General features: G+C 43.7%; 2 protein-coding genes across 6 annotated transcripts in view; one reads left to right on the top strand and one right to left on the bottom strand.

The window, feature by feature from the left end:
- Positions 1–6695, bottom strand: part of LOC113415288 (putative E3 ubiquitin-protein ligase HERC6) — a 37870-nt gene extending 31175 nt beyond the window's left edge. The window contains exons 1-2 of the mRNA XM_087962595.1: positions 6444–6695; positions 179–335 (exon numbers count right to left, since the gene is read on the bottom strand). Coding sequence (XP_087818721.1) covers positions 179–335; positions 6444–6690 — 404 coding nt within the window. The 5' untranslated portion in view covers positions 6691–6695. The remainder of the gene's footprint in view (positions 1–178; positions 336–6443) is intronic.
- Positions 6696–10558: 3863 nt separating this feature from the next.
- The window catches only part of LOC113415289 (putative E3 ubiquitin-protein ligase HERC6), a 38788-nt gene continuing 34390 nt past the window's right edge, over positions 10559–14956 (top strand). For 3 of the 5 annotated variants that reach the window (XM_087962855.1, XM_087962859.1, XM_087962857.1), the window contains exons 1-2: positions 10582–11045; positions 14637–14793. In XM_087962855.1, coding sequence (XP_087818981.1) covers positions 10799–11045; positions 14637–14793 — 404 coding nt within the window. In that variant the 5' untranslated portion in view covers positions 10582–10798. Of the gene's footprint in view, positions 11046–14636; positions 14794–14956 lie in introns of all 5 variants that reach the window. The other 2 variants (XM_087962858.1, XM_087962856.1) reach the window with 2 other exon arrangements.

The following is a 14956-nucleotide window of genomic DNA, read 5'->3' on the forward strand; positions in this document are numbered from 1 at the left end:
GTAAACGTCTCCTGTTTGGAAAGCTACCCATTTATTCCAAGTCAGAAATGCAGCACAAATCACAGCTAGAAGAATGTCCCAAGTGCACAACTCAGAATTCAATCCTGTGTTTTCCTGACTAAAGGACACCTATAGCTTAGACAAGGTTATTTGGCAACGACATGAATCAATTACTTACTTTGGAGTCGAAGAGTCCTTTAGTTTTCCAGTGCCAAGCTGTCCAAAACCACCAGCTCCCCATGAAAATACCTTCCCTTGGCTGCTGATGGCCAATGAATGCTCCTTTCCACAGCTTATGTAGATTATAGTCTGGGCTTCCAAGGCTTGGATTGGTTCTTTCCAGGAGGAAAAAAAAGAGATTCATTTGCATGGTTATTAGAAGGATCTAGGACAGGGGTGTCAAACACACAGCCTGCAGGCCGGATCCGGCCCACGATAGGCCCTAAGTTGTCCCTTGGGGCTGCCTCGTGCCACCCCAGCCTCAGCCCAACCCTGGCCCCACCAACTCATTCAGATGAGACAACCTGGCACCCCCCAGCCCCCCGGGGCAAACAAAATCCTAATATAGCTTGCGATGGGATCAAGTTTTACACCCCTGATCTAGGATCAATGAAAGCCCAGTTGCTTGCCACTTTGCCGCTTTGGCATCAGGACACCGCTTGCAGCCTTGGTGGTTTGACAGCTGGTCTTCCCACTACCCACCTCCTGTGCTGGGGTCCCTCCCCTGTTCAGAGTATTGCAGTGTAAATTCAATGCCAGAAAAGTAAACACAGATGACTGAGGCTTCATTTAACTTCTTTATCAACATATAAAGTAAATTTTACAATACCAGTTGTAGATTTCTCCAACACGGAGCAAACAGAAGCAGACATGTTACAGGTTCAGAGCAGAACATCAACTCAGAAGTTCAGAAACAGATTATCAGTTTCACTTTAGTTCAGCAGGCAAGCAAGACACACAGCAGCGGAGAGAAGCAGTTTCATTTTCAATAGACAGACTCAGAGCTTAACATAGCTTCAGAGCTGCAGAGCTTAATATAGAGCCATGCCTAGGCTACTTCTAGTTTGTTTCCAAACAGTCCTCAGTGGCTGACTTAGTTGCTATGCCTATTCATTGGCTGACCTTGTTACCATGCTCTATTCCAGTTCATGAATATACTCTGACATCGCCCAGGTATGGCAAACCCCAGACTGGGGTTTGACAACCAGATGCTGATCCTCACCCTGTTTCGCTGGTCTTCCCAACTTCTCTCCAGGGAGGAAACAGCTCAACGGATTTCATACCCCTTGAGCCTGCTCTTACTTAAGTCTCAAAAAGGGTAGGAAACAGGACTTTCACATTGATATAGTTAAGGATGAGCTGGACCTGGGTCACCCAGAATTAGAGCGTTGTGGCCCCGTCGGAGCCTGGGTCCAAGGAGGAGGAAGAGATAGTCATCACAGAGATGAGGGAATATGACAGAATAGAAATGCTGACAGAAAGATGCAAATGGTGCAGAGGTGGTATTCAGCAGGTTCTGACCAGTTCTGGAGTATCGGTAGCGGAAATTTTGAGTAGTTTGGAGAACCAACAAATACCACCTCTGAATGGAGATTTTACAGTATCTTTCCCCTGCCAAGCCCACCAAGCCACGCCCACAGAACTGGTAGTAAAAAAAAAATTTGAATCCCACCAATGAAATGGTGACTTCCATCATAGAATAGAATAAAATAAATAGAATAGTTTAGAATAGAATGGAATGGAATGGAATGGAATGGAATGGAATGGAATGGAATAGAATAGAATAGAATAGAATAGAATAGAATAGAATAGAATAGAATAGAATTCTTTATTGGCCAAGTGTGATTGGACACACTAGGAATTTGTCTTGGTGCAAATGCTCAGTGTACATCAAAGATACATTCATCAAGAGTCAAAAATAATAAGACACAAACTTAATAATAGTCATAGGATACAATAAGCAATCAAATCATACTAGGAAACAGTCAATATAAATCGTTAACATACAAGCAACAAAGTTACAGTCATAGTCACAAATGGAAGGGCATGGGTGATAAGGAGTGATGGGAAGATTAATAGTAATAGTAGTGCAGACTTTGTAAATAGTTGGACAGTGTTAATGGAATTCTTTGATTAGTAGAGTGATGGCGTTTGGGGAAAAACTGTCCTTGTGTCTAGTTGTTCTGGTGTGCAGTACAGCCCTATAGCGTCATTTTGAGGGTAGGAGTTGAAATAATTTATGTCCAGGATATGAGGGGCCCGTAGATGTTTTCACAGCCCTCTTTTTGACTTGTGAAGTATACAGGTCCTAGATGGAAGGCAGGTTGGTAGTAATTGTTTTTTCTGCAGTCCTAATTACTCTCTGAAGTCTGTGTTTGTCTTGTTGGGTTGCAGAACTAAACTAGACAGTTATAGAGATGCATCATGTATGTCGGTGTCCATTCTCATTGCTTTCTTCTATTCAGCTGAACAGATGTGATTGCACAATAGTTAGTCATTCTTCCCCCCCCCCCACCTGCTATCCAAGCAGAGTCTTGTTTCCCCTCCTGGAGCGCCCCGAGCCAGCTGGTTTCGGGGCTAAGACACCCCGTAGAGGTGGTGAAGAGAGGGGAGACCGCCAGCAGGGTCGAGGAGAGCCGCATCTCTCCTCCTCAGCTGGCCATTACTCCCTTTCCTGAAGGCGGTTGCAGCGGTGGTCAGAAATGGCCACCACAAAGAACTCGACCGGAAAAGAATGTGCAGGAGGAAGATAAGAAGTGAAAGTTTTGGCTGACAGGGTTAAATTGTAAAAGGAACAACCAAGGTACCCTGGAATTTAAACTTACAAAAAATAACATCGCTCCCAAAGAAGAGTCAGAAGCAGTGAAGGAAAGTGAAAAGGGAAAGGTTTGGCTTTTTTTCTTCTTCTCTCTCCTTCCCTATACTGACAACTAAGAGACTTAAATAAGAAATCAGAAAAATCCACTTTGACATCAATAAGCAATTAAGCTAAAAATAAAACAAAATGCCAAAGGGATAATAAAGATTTCTGGACATTAAAAACTTTCTTTTTCATAAGCAGGAAGGGAGAGAAAAAGAATAAGGGCAGGATCTGGAAGAGGGAGGAGACTGCCTGGAATTAAAAAGAATCTAAAGTAAATCTTCAACAAGACTTCTAAAAGATACATTTTAATTGAAACTTTGCAACTAAATAGTAACCCCAGGAAAAGAAAGTGGGGGAAAAAGAGCAAAAAAGAAACAGCTTGCGTGTATTTGGATTATTTGGTGATCTTTGGATTTTTGGTTATTATATTTGAATGACTAAAATCAATCGGGTGGTTGTTTAAAAATTTATACAATGGCACCACTTCTGGATGAATTGAAAATGGAACTTAAAAAGTACAAAGAAGATACACAAGAAGGGAAGGGTTCTTTTGGCTTCGTTTTTCAATTCTTAGAAATGGAGATTTGGAACTATGAGAAACAACAAGAAAAGACTGCAAAACAAGAAGACTGGGACAAAGAAGAAGCCATCTTTAATGAACAAGTAATTCTATGTGGGGAAGAAAAAGGAAAGGGGGGAAAGAGAATAGAGAATTTAAGACTTAAAAAAACAACCAAAGAAAAGAAAAATAATTCGAAAAATAAGTATAATACTGGAAAGCAACAGAAAAGGGGGAAACAGAAGAGAGAAATAGAGGTAGAGAGACAAGGGGGTAAAAAGGGGAGAGAGAAGAAGAGAGGGAAGAGGAAAGGAAAAGAAGTTACAAAGGACCGGAGCAAGATATAGAGAAACAGGACCTATTTAGAGATAATGGGTGAAAATCTAACTGCAAAGGGGATTCTGTAAAGGTACATAAGATTGTATTGTTATATTAGTAATAGAAATAACTTTAGAAAATTGGAAACAACGTATGATTAAAATGAGGGATAAAATAGTGCAATTTAGTGAAATGTTTGTGAATAAAATAAGTGAAATAAAATAAATGAGAAAATTGAATTAGGAAGGAATGGGAACATTTTAGTTAATGTTTTATAAAATATAAGTGGGGGGGGGGAATTAACTATGGAAATCTTATAATTGTTCCCATAGAAGTATGATATTTAATTGAAAAGTAATGTTTTTTGTTTTTTTTTAAACAGACTTTATTCAGTTTTCACATTAAAAACAAAAATCTCTTTTTAGTGGACAACATATTTCCGGGTCATCATCTTTACATACAAATATGACAGAAATTATACATTGATATATGGATACTTAATTCTATTATTACCTTTTCCATTCCAAATTTTCAGTAAGGAGAGAAACAAACACATTAATTCTAGCCTCTTTCATTAATTTCAATCAATTTTGTTTCATTTCAATTATTTCAAATATAATCCTTTAGTATTTGTTTTTAAACATAAAGATAAACAATATATATTTGCCTAATAAATAATAATAAGGTTTAATTCTAAATTCTTTCATTAATCCCAATCTAAAATTTTTTAAATTTCATTTCAATTATTTCAAATATAATCCTTAATATTTATTTTAAAAATAAAAATAAACAATATATATTTGCCTAATAGTGGTAATAATGAAGTTACCAATGTCTCTCCTTGCTTTTAATAATCTATATTAAACTTATTAAACTTATTAATTTAGCTGGTTCTTTAGTCTGTCACATTCCCTTTCCATTACACTTTTTTTTTATAAATTCTAAATTAATACAAATCTTAACACACCCACACAAAAAGAAAAAAAGAACAAGTATAAGTTTCCCCTCTTTTACTATTTTGAGTGTGACACCTTAATGATTAGAATATACCTTTATTCCCTCATCTTAATTCCCAATAAACCATTAGTTATTACATCTTCTCAATTGGATTCCACAGCATATTCCCCCCCCTTTAATAAGAATTATCAGTATCTATATTACCCTATTTTCTAAATATATTTAATTGCAGAAATATTCTTATTACCCCTTGTCACCCTGTAGAATCCCCCTTTTAATTCATCAACCATTATCTCTGAAAAGGCAATTTCTTAATTGAAAAGTAATATTAAAGATGTTAAGACTTTAATGAATATCAATATTAATGATAGAATTGAATTGGAATGGAATGGAATGCTGTTTTAATTATATACATTTATAATTTTTTTCTTTTTTTTAAGAATACAGTGTGTATTTTAAGAATGTACCAAGCAGAATCCGAATGGAAGTTGTGTATTATATTGAATGTTACAACTTTAGGGAAAAGATATAAAGGCATCATACTCCAATCAGTAACTACAGGAGAAATTTTGTTTAATGAGAAAAGATAATAGATAATTTAAACAGGACAGACAAAAAATATAAATACAATGATTTGAATTGAGATGAGATAATTAAAATAAAATTGAGAAAATTAAAAGAGGGGAGAAGCTATGCAGAAAATGTAAAGTAGTAATAAGATATGGAATAGAATATAAAAATGAGCATGAACCTGTGTCTGTACGAAGAAATGTAACCCGGGATTATGCTGCTTTCAAAAAAGATGTTTTATTTGTATTTTTTTTTCTCTTTGTGAAAACTCAAATAAAATTTACGGAAGGAGGAGAAGGAGAAGGAGGAGGAGGAGGAGGAGGAGGAGGAGGAGGGGAAGGGGAAGGAGGAAGGGGAAGGGGAAGGGGAAGAGGAAGAAGAAGAAGAAGAAGAAGAAGAAGAAGAAGAAGAAGAAGAAGAAGAAGAAGAAGAAGAAGAAGAAGAAGAAGAAGAAGAAGAAGAAGAAGAAGAAGAAGAAGAAGAAGAAGAAGAAGAAGAAGAAGAAGAAGCCTAATCACTGGCTGTATTATCCGTACCCACCAATTATGGAAATGGATTTACAACAGAATTTAACCAGGGGATTTAAGAGTAGAGGACAGGAGCTGGGAACACTTCAATTGGCGGACAGTATCCCATGCTTTAATTCAGGGGTCTCCAACCTTGGCCACTTTTAAGACTTGTGGACTTCAACTCTCAGAATTCCTCAGCCAGGTTTGCTTGAAGTCCACAAGTGGCCAAGTTTGGAGACCCCTGCTTTAATTTATTGTAACGAGGAGTGTTCTTTACAAGATCAGCGTTCCCATTCATCCAGGTGAATCGGCTATTTCTCAGGACACCGTAGCTGCAAAAGTGTCCCTTTCGGAGGGGGTGCTATTTGATGGAAACCCGCCCTCCCCTGTTGGAATCCCCAACCTGGATGGGAGCCTCGCCCGCGTAACACAAAGGCGGAACGCGAAAGCGAAAGCGATCGCGGGGAGATTCGTTTTCAGCAGCGCTCCTCGAGAAAACGAAAACGAAACTTAAACGATCCGCTGTTGGCCGACCGAGCTGCTTTGACGTTGAGTTGGCGGTGGGTGGTCAACGAACCGGGCCTAAAAGGGCCAAGGCGGTGAGAACCAGGCGAGGTGCGTTCAAAGTCGCCCACCTGGAAAGGGCCGGCTGGGTCTAAACGCCTACCTGGCAGGTAGCATCGCCGCCGTCCCGCGGAGAGCTTCCTCCCCAGCTGTCCCTGGGCGTTGTCTCCGCAAGATGCCAGGCTCCCGTCGGCGAACAGCAGCAGCGTGTGCCGCTCCCCGCAAGCCACCAGGACCGCTTCTTGCCCGCCAACCGCTGCCGGAGGGAGACGGAGAGGAACCGGCTGGGAAACCCCTTCCTCGTCCGAGCCCAGCTGCCCGTAGGAGCCGTCCCCCCAACCGAAGAGCATGGCGATCCTTGGTCTCTGGCTGTTTCACCCCGAGATTTCTCCCAGCCTTCCTCCCCACCGAGTAGCACCTCCCCACCGAGCACCTTGAGGCGGCTCAGCTTTGATAAGACGGGTGTAAAAAAAAAACACAACAACGCTGCCGTCTTTGGCCAGCCCCGCCCAGTTTTCCAGGCTCTTCCCAGTCTTGTTGGATACATTGTAGAGAAAAGGAGGGGGAGACAGAGAGAGAGAGAGAAAGAGAGAGAAAAGGAAAGAAAGAAAAAGAAAGGGAAAGAAAGAGAGAAAGAAAGAAAGAAAGAAAGAAAGAAAGAAAGAAAGAAAGAAAGAAAGAAAGAAAGAAAGAAAGAAAGAAAGAAAGAAAGAAAGAAAAGGATTGCAGCGGGGGCGGGGGGAATTAAGGAAGGCAAGCTTCCTCTGACCAGGCCTGGGTCTCTTAAGAGAGATCTGGATAGCTGTTTCTGAAAAGTTGCTGGCTGGTACAGGCATCTTAAAAATAGAATAGGGAAGTTGGAAGTCTGGAGATTCTCAGTCATCCAGGCCCTGGTTGTCCCAAAGGTGCTTTTTTCGGGAGGCAACTGGACTTTCTTGGTTTTTTGCTTGAAGGGACACAGGGCAGAAAACATCCTGCAGCCAAGAAGGCTCCACACCCATTTTATACTACTCAGGTGACCCTGAAGACACAGATGAACCCCCAAGTGCCCTAAACTCTCTAAAAAGAATGCAAACGACCAGCTGTCTGCAAGGAGTATAAATCCTTTCATTCCCCCACCATCCAGTCAGAGCTGAAGAAGCTTCTTGGATGAGAAGTGAAATGTCTTCAAAGAAAAAAACCAAGGAAGTCCAGTTGCCTCCTGAAAAAGCACCTTTGGGACAATAGGGAAGTTGCTCACTCACTATGGGCAACTGTGGGTAGGAAGTTTTTTCCGTCTGACTTTCTAAGAATGGTGTTCAGACAGACGTTACTCTGCCGCCTTCTGGTGGCACTTGATAAGGCAAGCTCTCCAGCAATCTTCCACTGTTATGCTGGAAATGGATCTCACTGCCTGGTTATAATCTGTAACGGAAACTGATGGATGGAAACTGATCAAGGAGAGATTCAACCTAGAAATAAGGAGAAATTTTCTGACAGTGAGAGAGCAATCAACCAGTGGAACAGAAGTTGCCTTCAGAAGTTGTGGGAGAGTCATCACTGGAGGCTTTCAAGAAGAGACTGGACTGCCATTGGTCAGAAATGGGATAGGGTCTCCTGCTTAGGCTTTGGACTAGATGACCTACAAGGTACCTGCTTTGGACTAGATGACCTACAAGGTACCTTCCAACTCTATTAATCTGAGTTGGTGTTTTAGATTTTTTTTTTTTTTTGCTTTCAAGCTCATTCCCATATATGATTATAACCAGGCAGTGAGATCCATTTCCAGCATAACAGTGGAAGATTGTTGGAGAGCTTGTCTTATCAAGTGCCACCAGAAAACGGCAGAGTAATATCTGTCTGAACACCGTTCTTAGAAAGTCAGATGAAAAAAACGTCCTACCCACAGTTGCTGATAATGAGTGAGCAACTTTCCTATTGTTCCAAAGGTGCTTTTTCAAGAGGCAACTGGACTTTCTGGTTTTTCTTGGAAGACGTTTTGCTTTTCATCCAAAGAAGCTTCTTCAGCTCTGACTGGATGGTGGGGGAATGAAAAGAGTTATACTCCTTTCAGACTGCTGGTCATTTTCAGTTTTTTAGAGAGTCAGTGAGGGCACTTGGAGGTTCATCTGTGTCCTCAGGGTCACCTGAGTAGTGCAAATGGGTGTGGAGCCTTCTTGGCTGCAGGATGTTTCCTGCCCTGTGTCCCTTCACCGCTGAAGACAGGCCCAGGCTGTTGGGGAAGGGTCTGGGAGTTTGGGAAGAGTCAGACTGCAGGAACCATTTGTGCTTCAGTTTGAGATGCAGACAACAAAGACTCATCCTGAATAGAAATCCTTCCATTCCCCACCATTCAATCAGAGCTGAAGAAGCTTCTTGGATGAGAAGCGAACCGTCTTCAAGAAAAAAAAAAAAACCAAGAAAATCCAGTTGCCTCCTGAAAAAAGCACCTTTGGGACAACCAGGGCCTGGATGACTGAGAATCTCCAGAGACTTCCAACTTCCCTATTCTATTTTTAAGATGCCTGCACCAGCCAGCAACTTTTCAGAAACAGCTATCCAGATCTCAATTAAGAGACCCAGGCCTGGTCAGAGGAAGCTTGCCTTCCTGAATTTTTTTTCTCTTTCAATTGTGAAAAGAAATATCCATCTGGTTCGGTTCCAAGCTGGGAGACACTGGAAACATGATTGGAAAGATGATTTATTGATGAAGCAGAACCACATATTTGTGGTTCTGGGCAGCTGACAAAATAGAGTTGAGAGTGGAGCTTTTTTATACCTTCTTTTGTGCTTTGCACTTGAGCTTCCTGTTCCTGTGCAAGAACATGTATTCTATTGGCTATTGTCAGATTCCTATGGGGCAGAGGTGAAATTCAACCACCTCGCACCACCTTGTGCGAGGTGGTAGGGACGATTGGGTTCGGTTCGCCAAACCAAACAATCACCACTGCTTGGCCCCACCCACACCCACTCGGTCGCACTCATGTTGGCAACAGGGGTGATAATGGTGGTGGGTGGACACGCACATGGGGAGGGAGAGTAGCGCGTGGGAGATCATGGCATCGGAGCCCTTTCCAGATGCTCCCTGGGCTACGAGGGGAGGGCGCAATCTCCCGCCCCCTCAGGAGCCGCAAAGCACTCGCTACCCCTCTGGCACCCAAGCCTCCTCCCCACCGCACTTCTCTTCCTCCTTGCTAAAAGCGCTCACATGCCCAGCAGGAAGGAGGCGGCTTGGCGGGTGCCAGAAGTGCGGTGAGCACTTTGCGGCCTGTGAGGGGAGCCCAGCTGGAGGTTTCTGCTGCAACTGGGGAGACCCAGCACATTGGGACCGCTTGCGCCCACTTGGCTCAGCTGACCCAACTGCCCGGAGCTCAGGCAATGGAGAACCCCTGCCCGTTGTGACTTTCTTTCAGCCCCGTGACCACTAAGTGCTGGGGCTGTACAGGTGAGGAGGGGGCGGGTGGGAGAGATGGGGGAAGGCACCGCTTCTCCTCCTGCCAGAGACCTTCCTTGCCCCCTCTCCAGTCAAGCAGCAGTTGCCACTTGGTGCAAAACCTTTGCTTCCTCCCCCCAAAAAAAAGTGTCAGAGAGAAAGAGAGATGAGAGGGGGGCGAAGATAGAAGAGAAAGAAATGAAAGAGGAGATGAGATGATAGGCCAAGTGATGTCGACTTGGCTATGCCCACCCACCCAGTCACATGAGCACTAAACCATGCCCACCAAGCCATGCCCACAGAGCCAGTAGGAAAAGAATTTGAATTTCACCCCTACTATAGGTCATAGCTGGCTCTATAGGCAAAAGAGGAAATGCAAATCGTAGGTGTTTGTCTGAGCTCCCAGGTTTGCTTGAAGTTTGGAGTGCTCCCAGATGAAGGGGCTTGTGTCCTGAAAGGGTTTTGAACAATTCCTATTGTGTCTTAATGGCTTTGTTGTCCTATGCTGGATCTTGAGTGAGGGCTAATCCTAATATTCTGCCCTTGTTCAGACTTCGCTGCAGGGTGTTTCAAAGTATCCTGTCTTGAATGGATTTCTGCCTGCAGTATTTGCTTTGCCTATGAATAGAGCTATCTAGATACTTGTCTTTTTTTTTCCAATAAGCTCCTTGTCTCTTAACTGCTGACATCTGCTGACATTAAGGAAAGTGGGGGTTGCTTCCTGCCTCTAAAAAAACATGTTTCTCCCTTTCAGGAAATATAATATTCTGCCTTTTTAAATATTCCTCAAACTATTTCATTCTTCTAGGAAGGGGTAGGCTCTGACTTTCTCTGCACATTCCTTTCTCTGCAACGCAATCCAGCAAGACTGGGAAGAGCCTGGAAAACTGGGCAGGGCTGGCCAAAGACGGCAGCGTTGTTGGGTTTTTTTTTACACCCGTCTTATCAAAGCTGAGCCGCCTCAAGGTGCCACTCGGTGGGGAGGAAGGCTGAATTCCGCGCTGGGAGAAATCTCGGGGTGAAGCAGCCAGAGACCAAGGATCGCCATGCTCTTCGGTTGGGGGGACGGCTCCTACGGGCAGCTGGGCTCGGGCGAGGAAGGGGCTTCCCAGCCGGTTCCTCTCCGTCTCCCTCCGGCAGCGGTTGGCGGGCAAGAAGCGGTCCTGGTGGCTTGCGGGGAGCGGCACACGCTGCTGCTGTTCGCCGACGGGAGCCTGGCTTCTTGCGGAGACAACGCCCAGGGACAGCTGGGGAGGAAGCTCCCCGAGGGACAGCAGCGATGCTACCTGCCAGGTAGGAACGGGCAGGGGCCGTTTAGACCCAGCCGGCCCTTTCCAGGTGGGCGACTTTGAACGCACCTCGCCTGGTTCTCAACGTCAAAGCAGCTCGGTCGGCCAACAGCGGATCGTTTAAGTTTCGTTTTCTCGAGGAGCGCTGCTGAAAACGAATCTCTCCGCGATCGCTTTCGCTTTCCCCGTTTGTGATGCGGTGGCTGGGGCTCCAGTCCAGGTTGGGGAGTCCAGCAGGAGAGCCGGGCGTGGGGGGGAATGCTTCTATCAACCACCAGCACCGCCTCCGAAAGGGGCACTTTTGCAGTTACGGTGTCCTGAGAAATACCTGGATGAAGATGAACGCTGTTCAGCACCGATCTTGTAAAGCAGGGGTCTCCAACCTTGGCAAGTTTAAGCCTGGAGGACTTCAACTCCCAGAATTCCCCAGCCAGCTTGCTGGCTTGGGGAATTCTGGGAGTTGAGGTCCTCCAGGCTTAAACTTGCCAAGGTTGGAGACCCCTGTAAATGTAAAGAACATTTCTCGTTGCGCTAGATTGAACTACGGGTCGCAAATTGAAGTGCTCCCTGAAGCTCTCTGCTCTTAAATCTACTGCTTCAATCTCCCGTTTAAATTCTCTACTCTTTCAATCTTCACGTTCCCCCTTTAAATCTTATTTAAATTTAAATTCCCGTTCTTAAAATCTTTAAAATCCCGTTTGAATTCTCTACTCTTAAATCTCCCGTTTAAATTCTGTTGTACATCCGTTTCCATAAATGGTCGGTATAATGGATAATACAGCCAGTGGGTGTTTTTTGGTTAGGGATTTTTTTCATTTCCCCCTTTTGCCTTTTCTCTCTAAGAAAAGAAAAGATGGAAAAGTGAACAATTTTATTTCTGCATCTCTTCCTTCTCTTCCTCTTCTTCCTCTTCTTCTTCCTCTTCCTCTTCTTCTTTTGCTGCTTCTTCCTCCTTTCCTCCTCCTTTCCTTCCCCTTTCTCTATAAGAAAACACAGGGAAGAGTTAGCAGTCTTGTTGCTGCATCTCTCTCTGGCTCCTTTGCTTAAACTATCTATCAAAAGATAGCCTTTTGTCCCACTTATTTTATATAGAACCCTGAATTAAATCATAGGACTACAGATGTCTTACAACAGTTCATTTAGTGACCGTGCAAAGTTACAACATCACTGAAAAAAAGGTGACTTGTGACCATTTTTCTTACTTAAGACCTTTGTAGCATACTCGTGATCATGTGATCAAAATTCAAATGCTTGGCAACTGGTTCATACTTATGACGGTTGCTGTGTCCCAAGGTTATGTGATCACGTCTGGCAACCTTTTGACAAGCAAAATCAATAGGGAAGCCAGATTCATTTAGCAATCATGTTACTAACTTATCAATTGCAGTGTTTCGCTTCACAACAACAGCAAGAAAGGTTGTAAAATGGGGCAAAACTCACTTAAATGTCCCGCTTAACAGCAGAAATTTAGGGCTCAATTGTGGTCGTAAGTCGAGGGCCACCTGTACTTAGGCAAGTGCTTTTGTACAGGATGGGCTGAATGTATCAAGAAGCATTTCTTTGGGGCCAGGACACATTTTGAATGCACTGTTGTTCAGGTAGAAGGATCTGTTTCTTACCTTTTTCTTACCTGCGTTTTTGGGCCAAAAATGACCTGGAAAATGCCCAAAAAACAGACCAAAAAACGGGCAGGGACGAGGCCAGCCTGTAGTGGGATTAGCCCCAACTGGCTGAATCCTACCTCTTGCTTTGAGGCGAGAGGCGGGGCTGGGTGTGATGAGTGATGTCATCCACCCAGTCACGTGACCAACCAGCCACACCTACCTAGCCAGAGAACCGGTTGTTAAATTATTCCAATCCCACCACTGCACAGATCCCTCCCTGCAGCCCCCTTTGACAAAAACCACAGGGTTGCTATCTTCCCAGAATGCCTATTTCTCCATGAAAAATATTTCTCCGTGTTTAATCTGTTTCCCCACCTTTTGCACAGTTCTCCTTTTTCCATACTACCTTTTGTCCCTTTTTTTTATTTTTTAGCCTATATTTCTTGTTTCCTTACAATCCTTGCAGCATAAGCGTAATAAATTGAAGCAAGCAGTTAATTACTTTCACCACTACGTTACTAGACTGTGTGGTCAAAACACTAATCTGCTTGGCCAAGCTGACTCACTTATCAGAATAGCAGTCTCTTCCTGTTTTCCAGTCTTCAATGTTTTACCTTAAACGTCACAATGACCCACTGAACTTTTATACCCACAACTCTTAAAAATTGCTTTCTTTGCAAAAACATTATCTGCATCGATTTTGTTAAGCCTGGATTCCCCAACGGGTGTTAAGGAAAACAAACCAAACAGAACGTGCAGCGAAGTCAGATAGGAAGACAGGTAAATGTGTGAGATAAGTTTTTTAGTTAACACGCAGTAAAAATACAGATACGCTTGTGCTATCAAAAATATAGTTTATTCCATTTAAGAATTATAGCATAGTCAAAATAAACGGTCCATTAGTCATATATCAATTTCAGTCAAGTCTTGTCGGGGATACTCTATTTGCAAAGTCCGTGTTGAATAGCCAATGTCAGTACACTTACAATAAATCCAATCTTTATCTTCTCTCCGTTGAGAAAATAAACACTCCTTCGGCAAGAACGCAGTCATCAATCCATCCAGTAATTAGTGATCAGTAAGACAGAGAGAGAGAGCTGGAATTGCCTCGCTTCTTATATAGTGCTTTTACAACCACACCCTTAATTACATTCTTGCAGTTAAAGTTACACACACTTTAACTAACAAACCATGATACCTTATTTATTATTTTTACCCAAACCAGTTAGGGTAAACAATGTTATCCCTAACAGATTTCTTACACTCCTCGGACCCAGGCTCCGATGGGGCCACGACACTCTGATTCTGGGTGACCCAAATTCCTACATCAATGTGAAAGTCCAGTTTTCTACCCTTTTTGAGGCTTAAGTAAGAGCAGGCTGAAGTGGTATGAAATCTGTTGGACTGTTTCCACCCTGGAGAGAAGGTGGGAGAATGAGAGAAACTGGGTGGGGATCAGCCTTTGGTCTTCTGCTGATCCTAGATCAGGGGTGTCAAACTCGATCCCATCATGAGCTCTTGGGGGGCTGGGGCGGGTAGGGGCTGGTCATTGCTGCCAACTGGGTGGATGGGCCAGGGTGGGCTTGGGCAGCACAGGCCGGTCCTTCACCATCTCGGGACGGCCCTGCAGAACAACTCTGGGCCTATCGTGGACCGGATATGGCCCGCAGGTTGTATGTTTGACACCCCTGTCCTAGATCCTTCTAATAGCAATAGCACTTAGACTTATATACCGCTTTATAGTGCTTTTACAGCCCTCTCCAAGTGGTTTACAGAGTCAGCCTATTGCCCCCAACAATCTGGGTCCTCATTTTACCCACCTCGGAAGGATGGAAGGCTGAGTCAACCTTGAGCCTGATGAGATTTGAACTGCCAAATTGCAGGCAGCCAGCAGGCAGCAGAGGTAGCTTGCAGTACTGCACTCTTACCACTGCGCCACCAAGGCTGTTAATAACCATGCAAATGAATGTCTTTTTTCCCCTCCTGGAAAGAACCAATCCAAGCCTTGGAAGCCCAGACTATTGTCTACATAAGCTGTGGAAAGGAGCATTCATTGGCCATCAGCAGCCAAGGGAAGGTATTTTCATGGGGAGCTGGTGGTTTTGGACAGCTTGGCACTGGAAAACTAAAGGACTCTTCGACTCCAAAGTAAGTAATTGATTCATGTCGTTGCCAAGTAACCTTGTCTAAGCCATAGATGTCCTTTAATCAGGAAAACACAGGATTGAATCCTGAGTTGTGCACTTGGGACATTCTTCTAGCTGTGATATGTGCTGCATTTCTGACTTGGAATAAATGGGTAGCTTTCCAA

This window comes from Notechis scutatus, chromosome 4, assembly GCF_049901735.1.
Source record: "Notechis scutatus isolate UNSWTSFEM ecotype Mainland chromosome 4, rNotScu1.2, whole genome shotgun sequence".
NCBI classification, from domain to species: Eukaryota; Metazoa; Chordata; class Lepidosauria; order Squamata; family Elapidae; genus Notechis; species Notechis scutatus.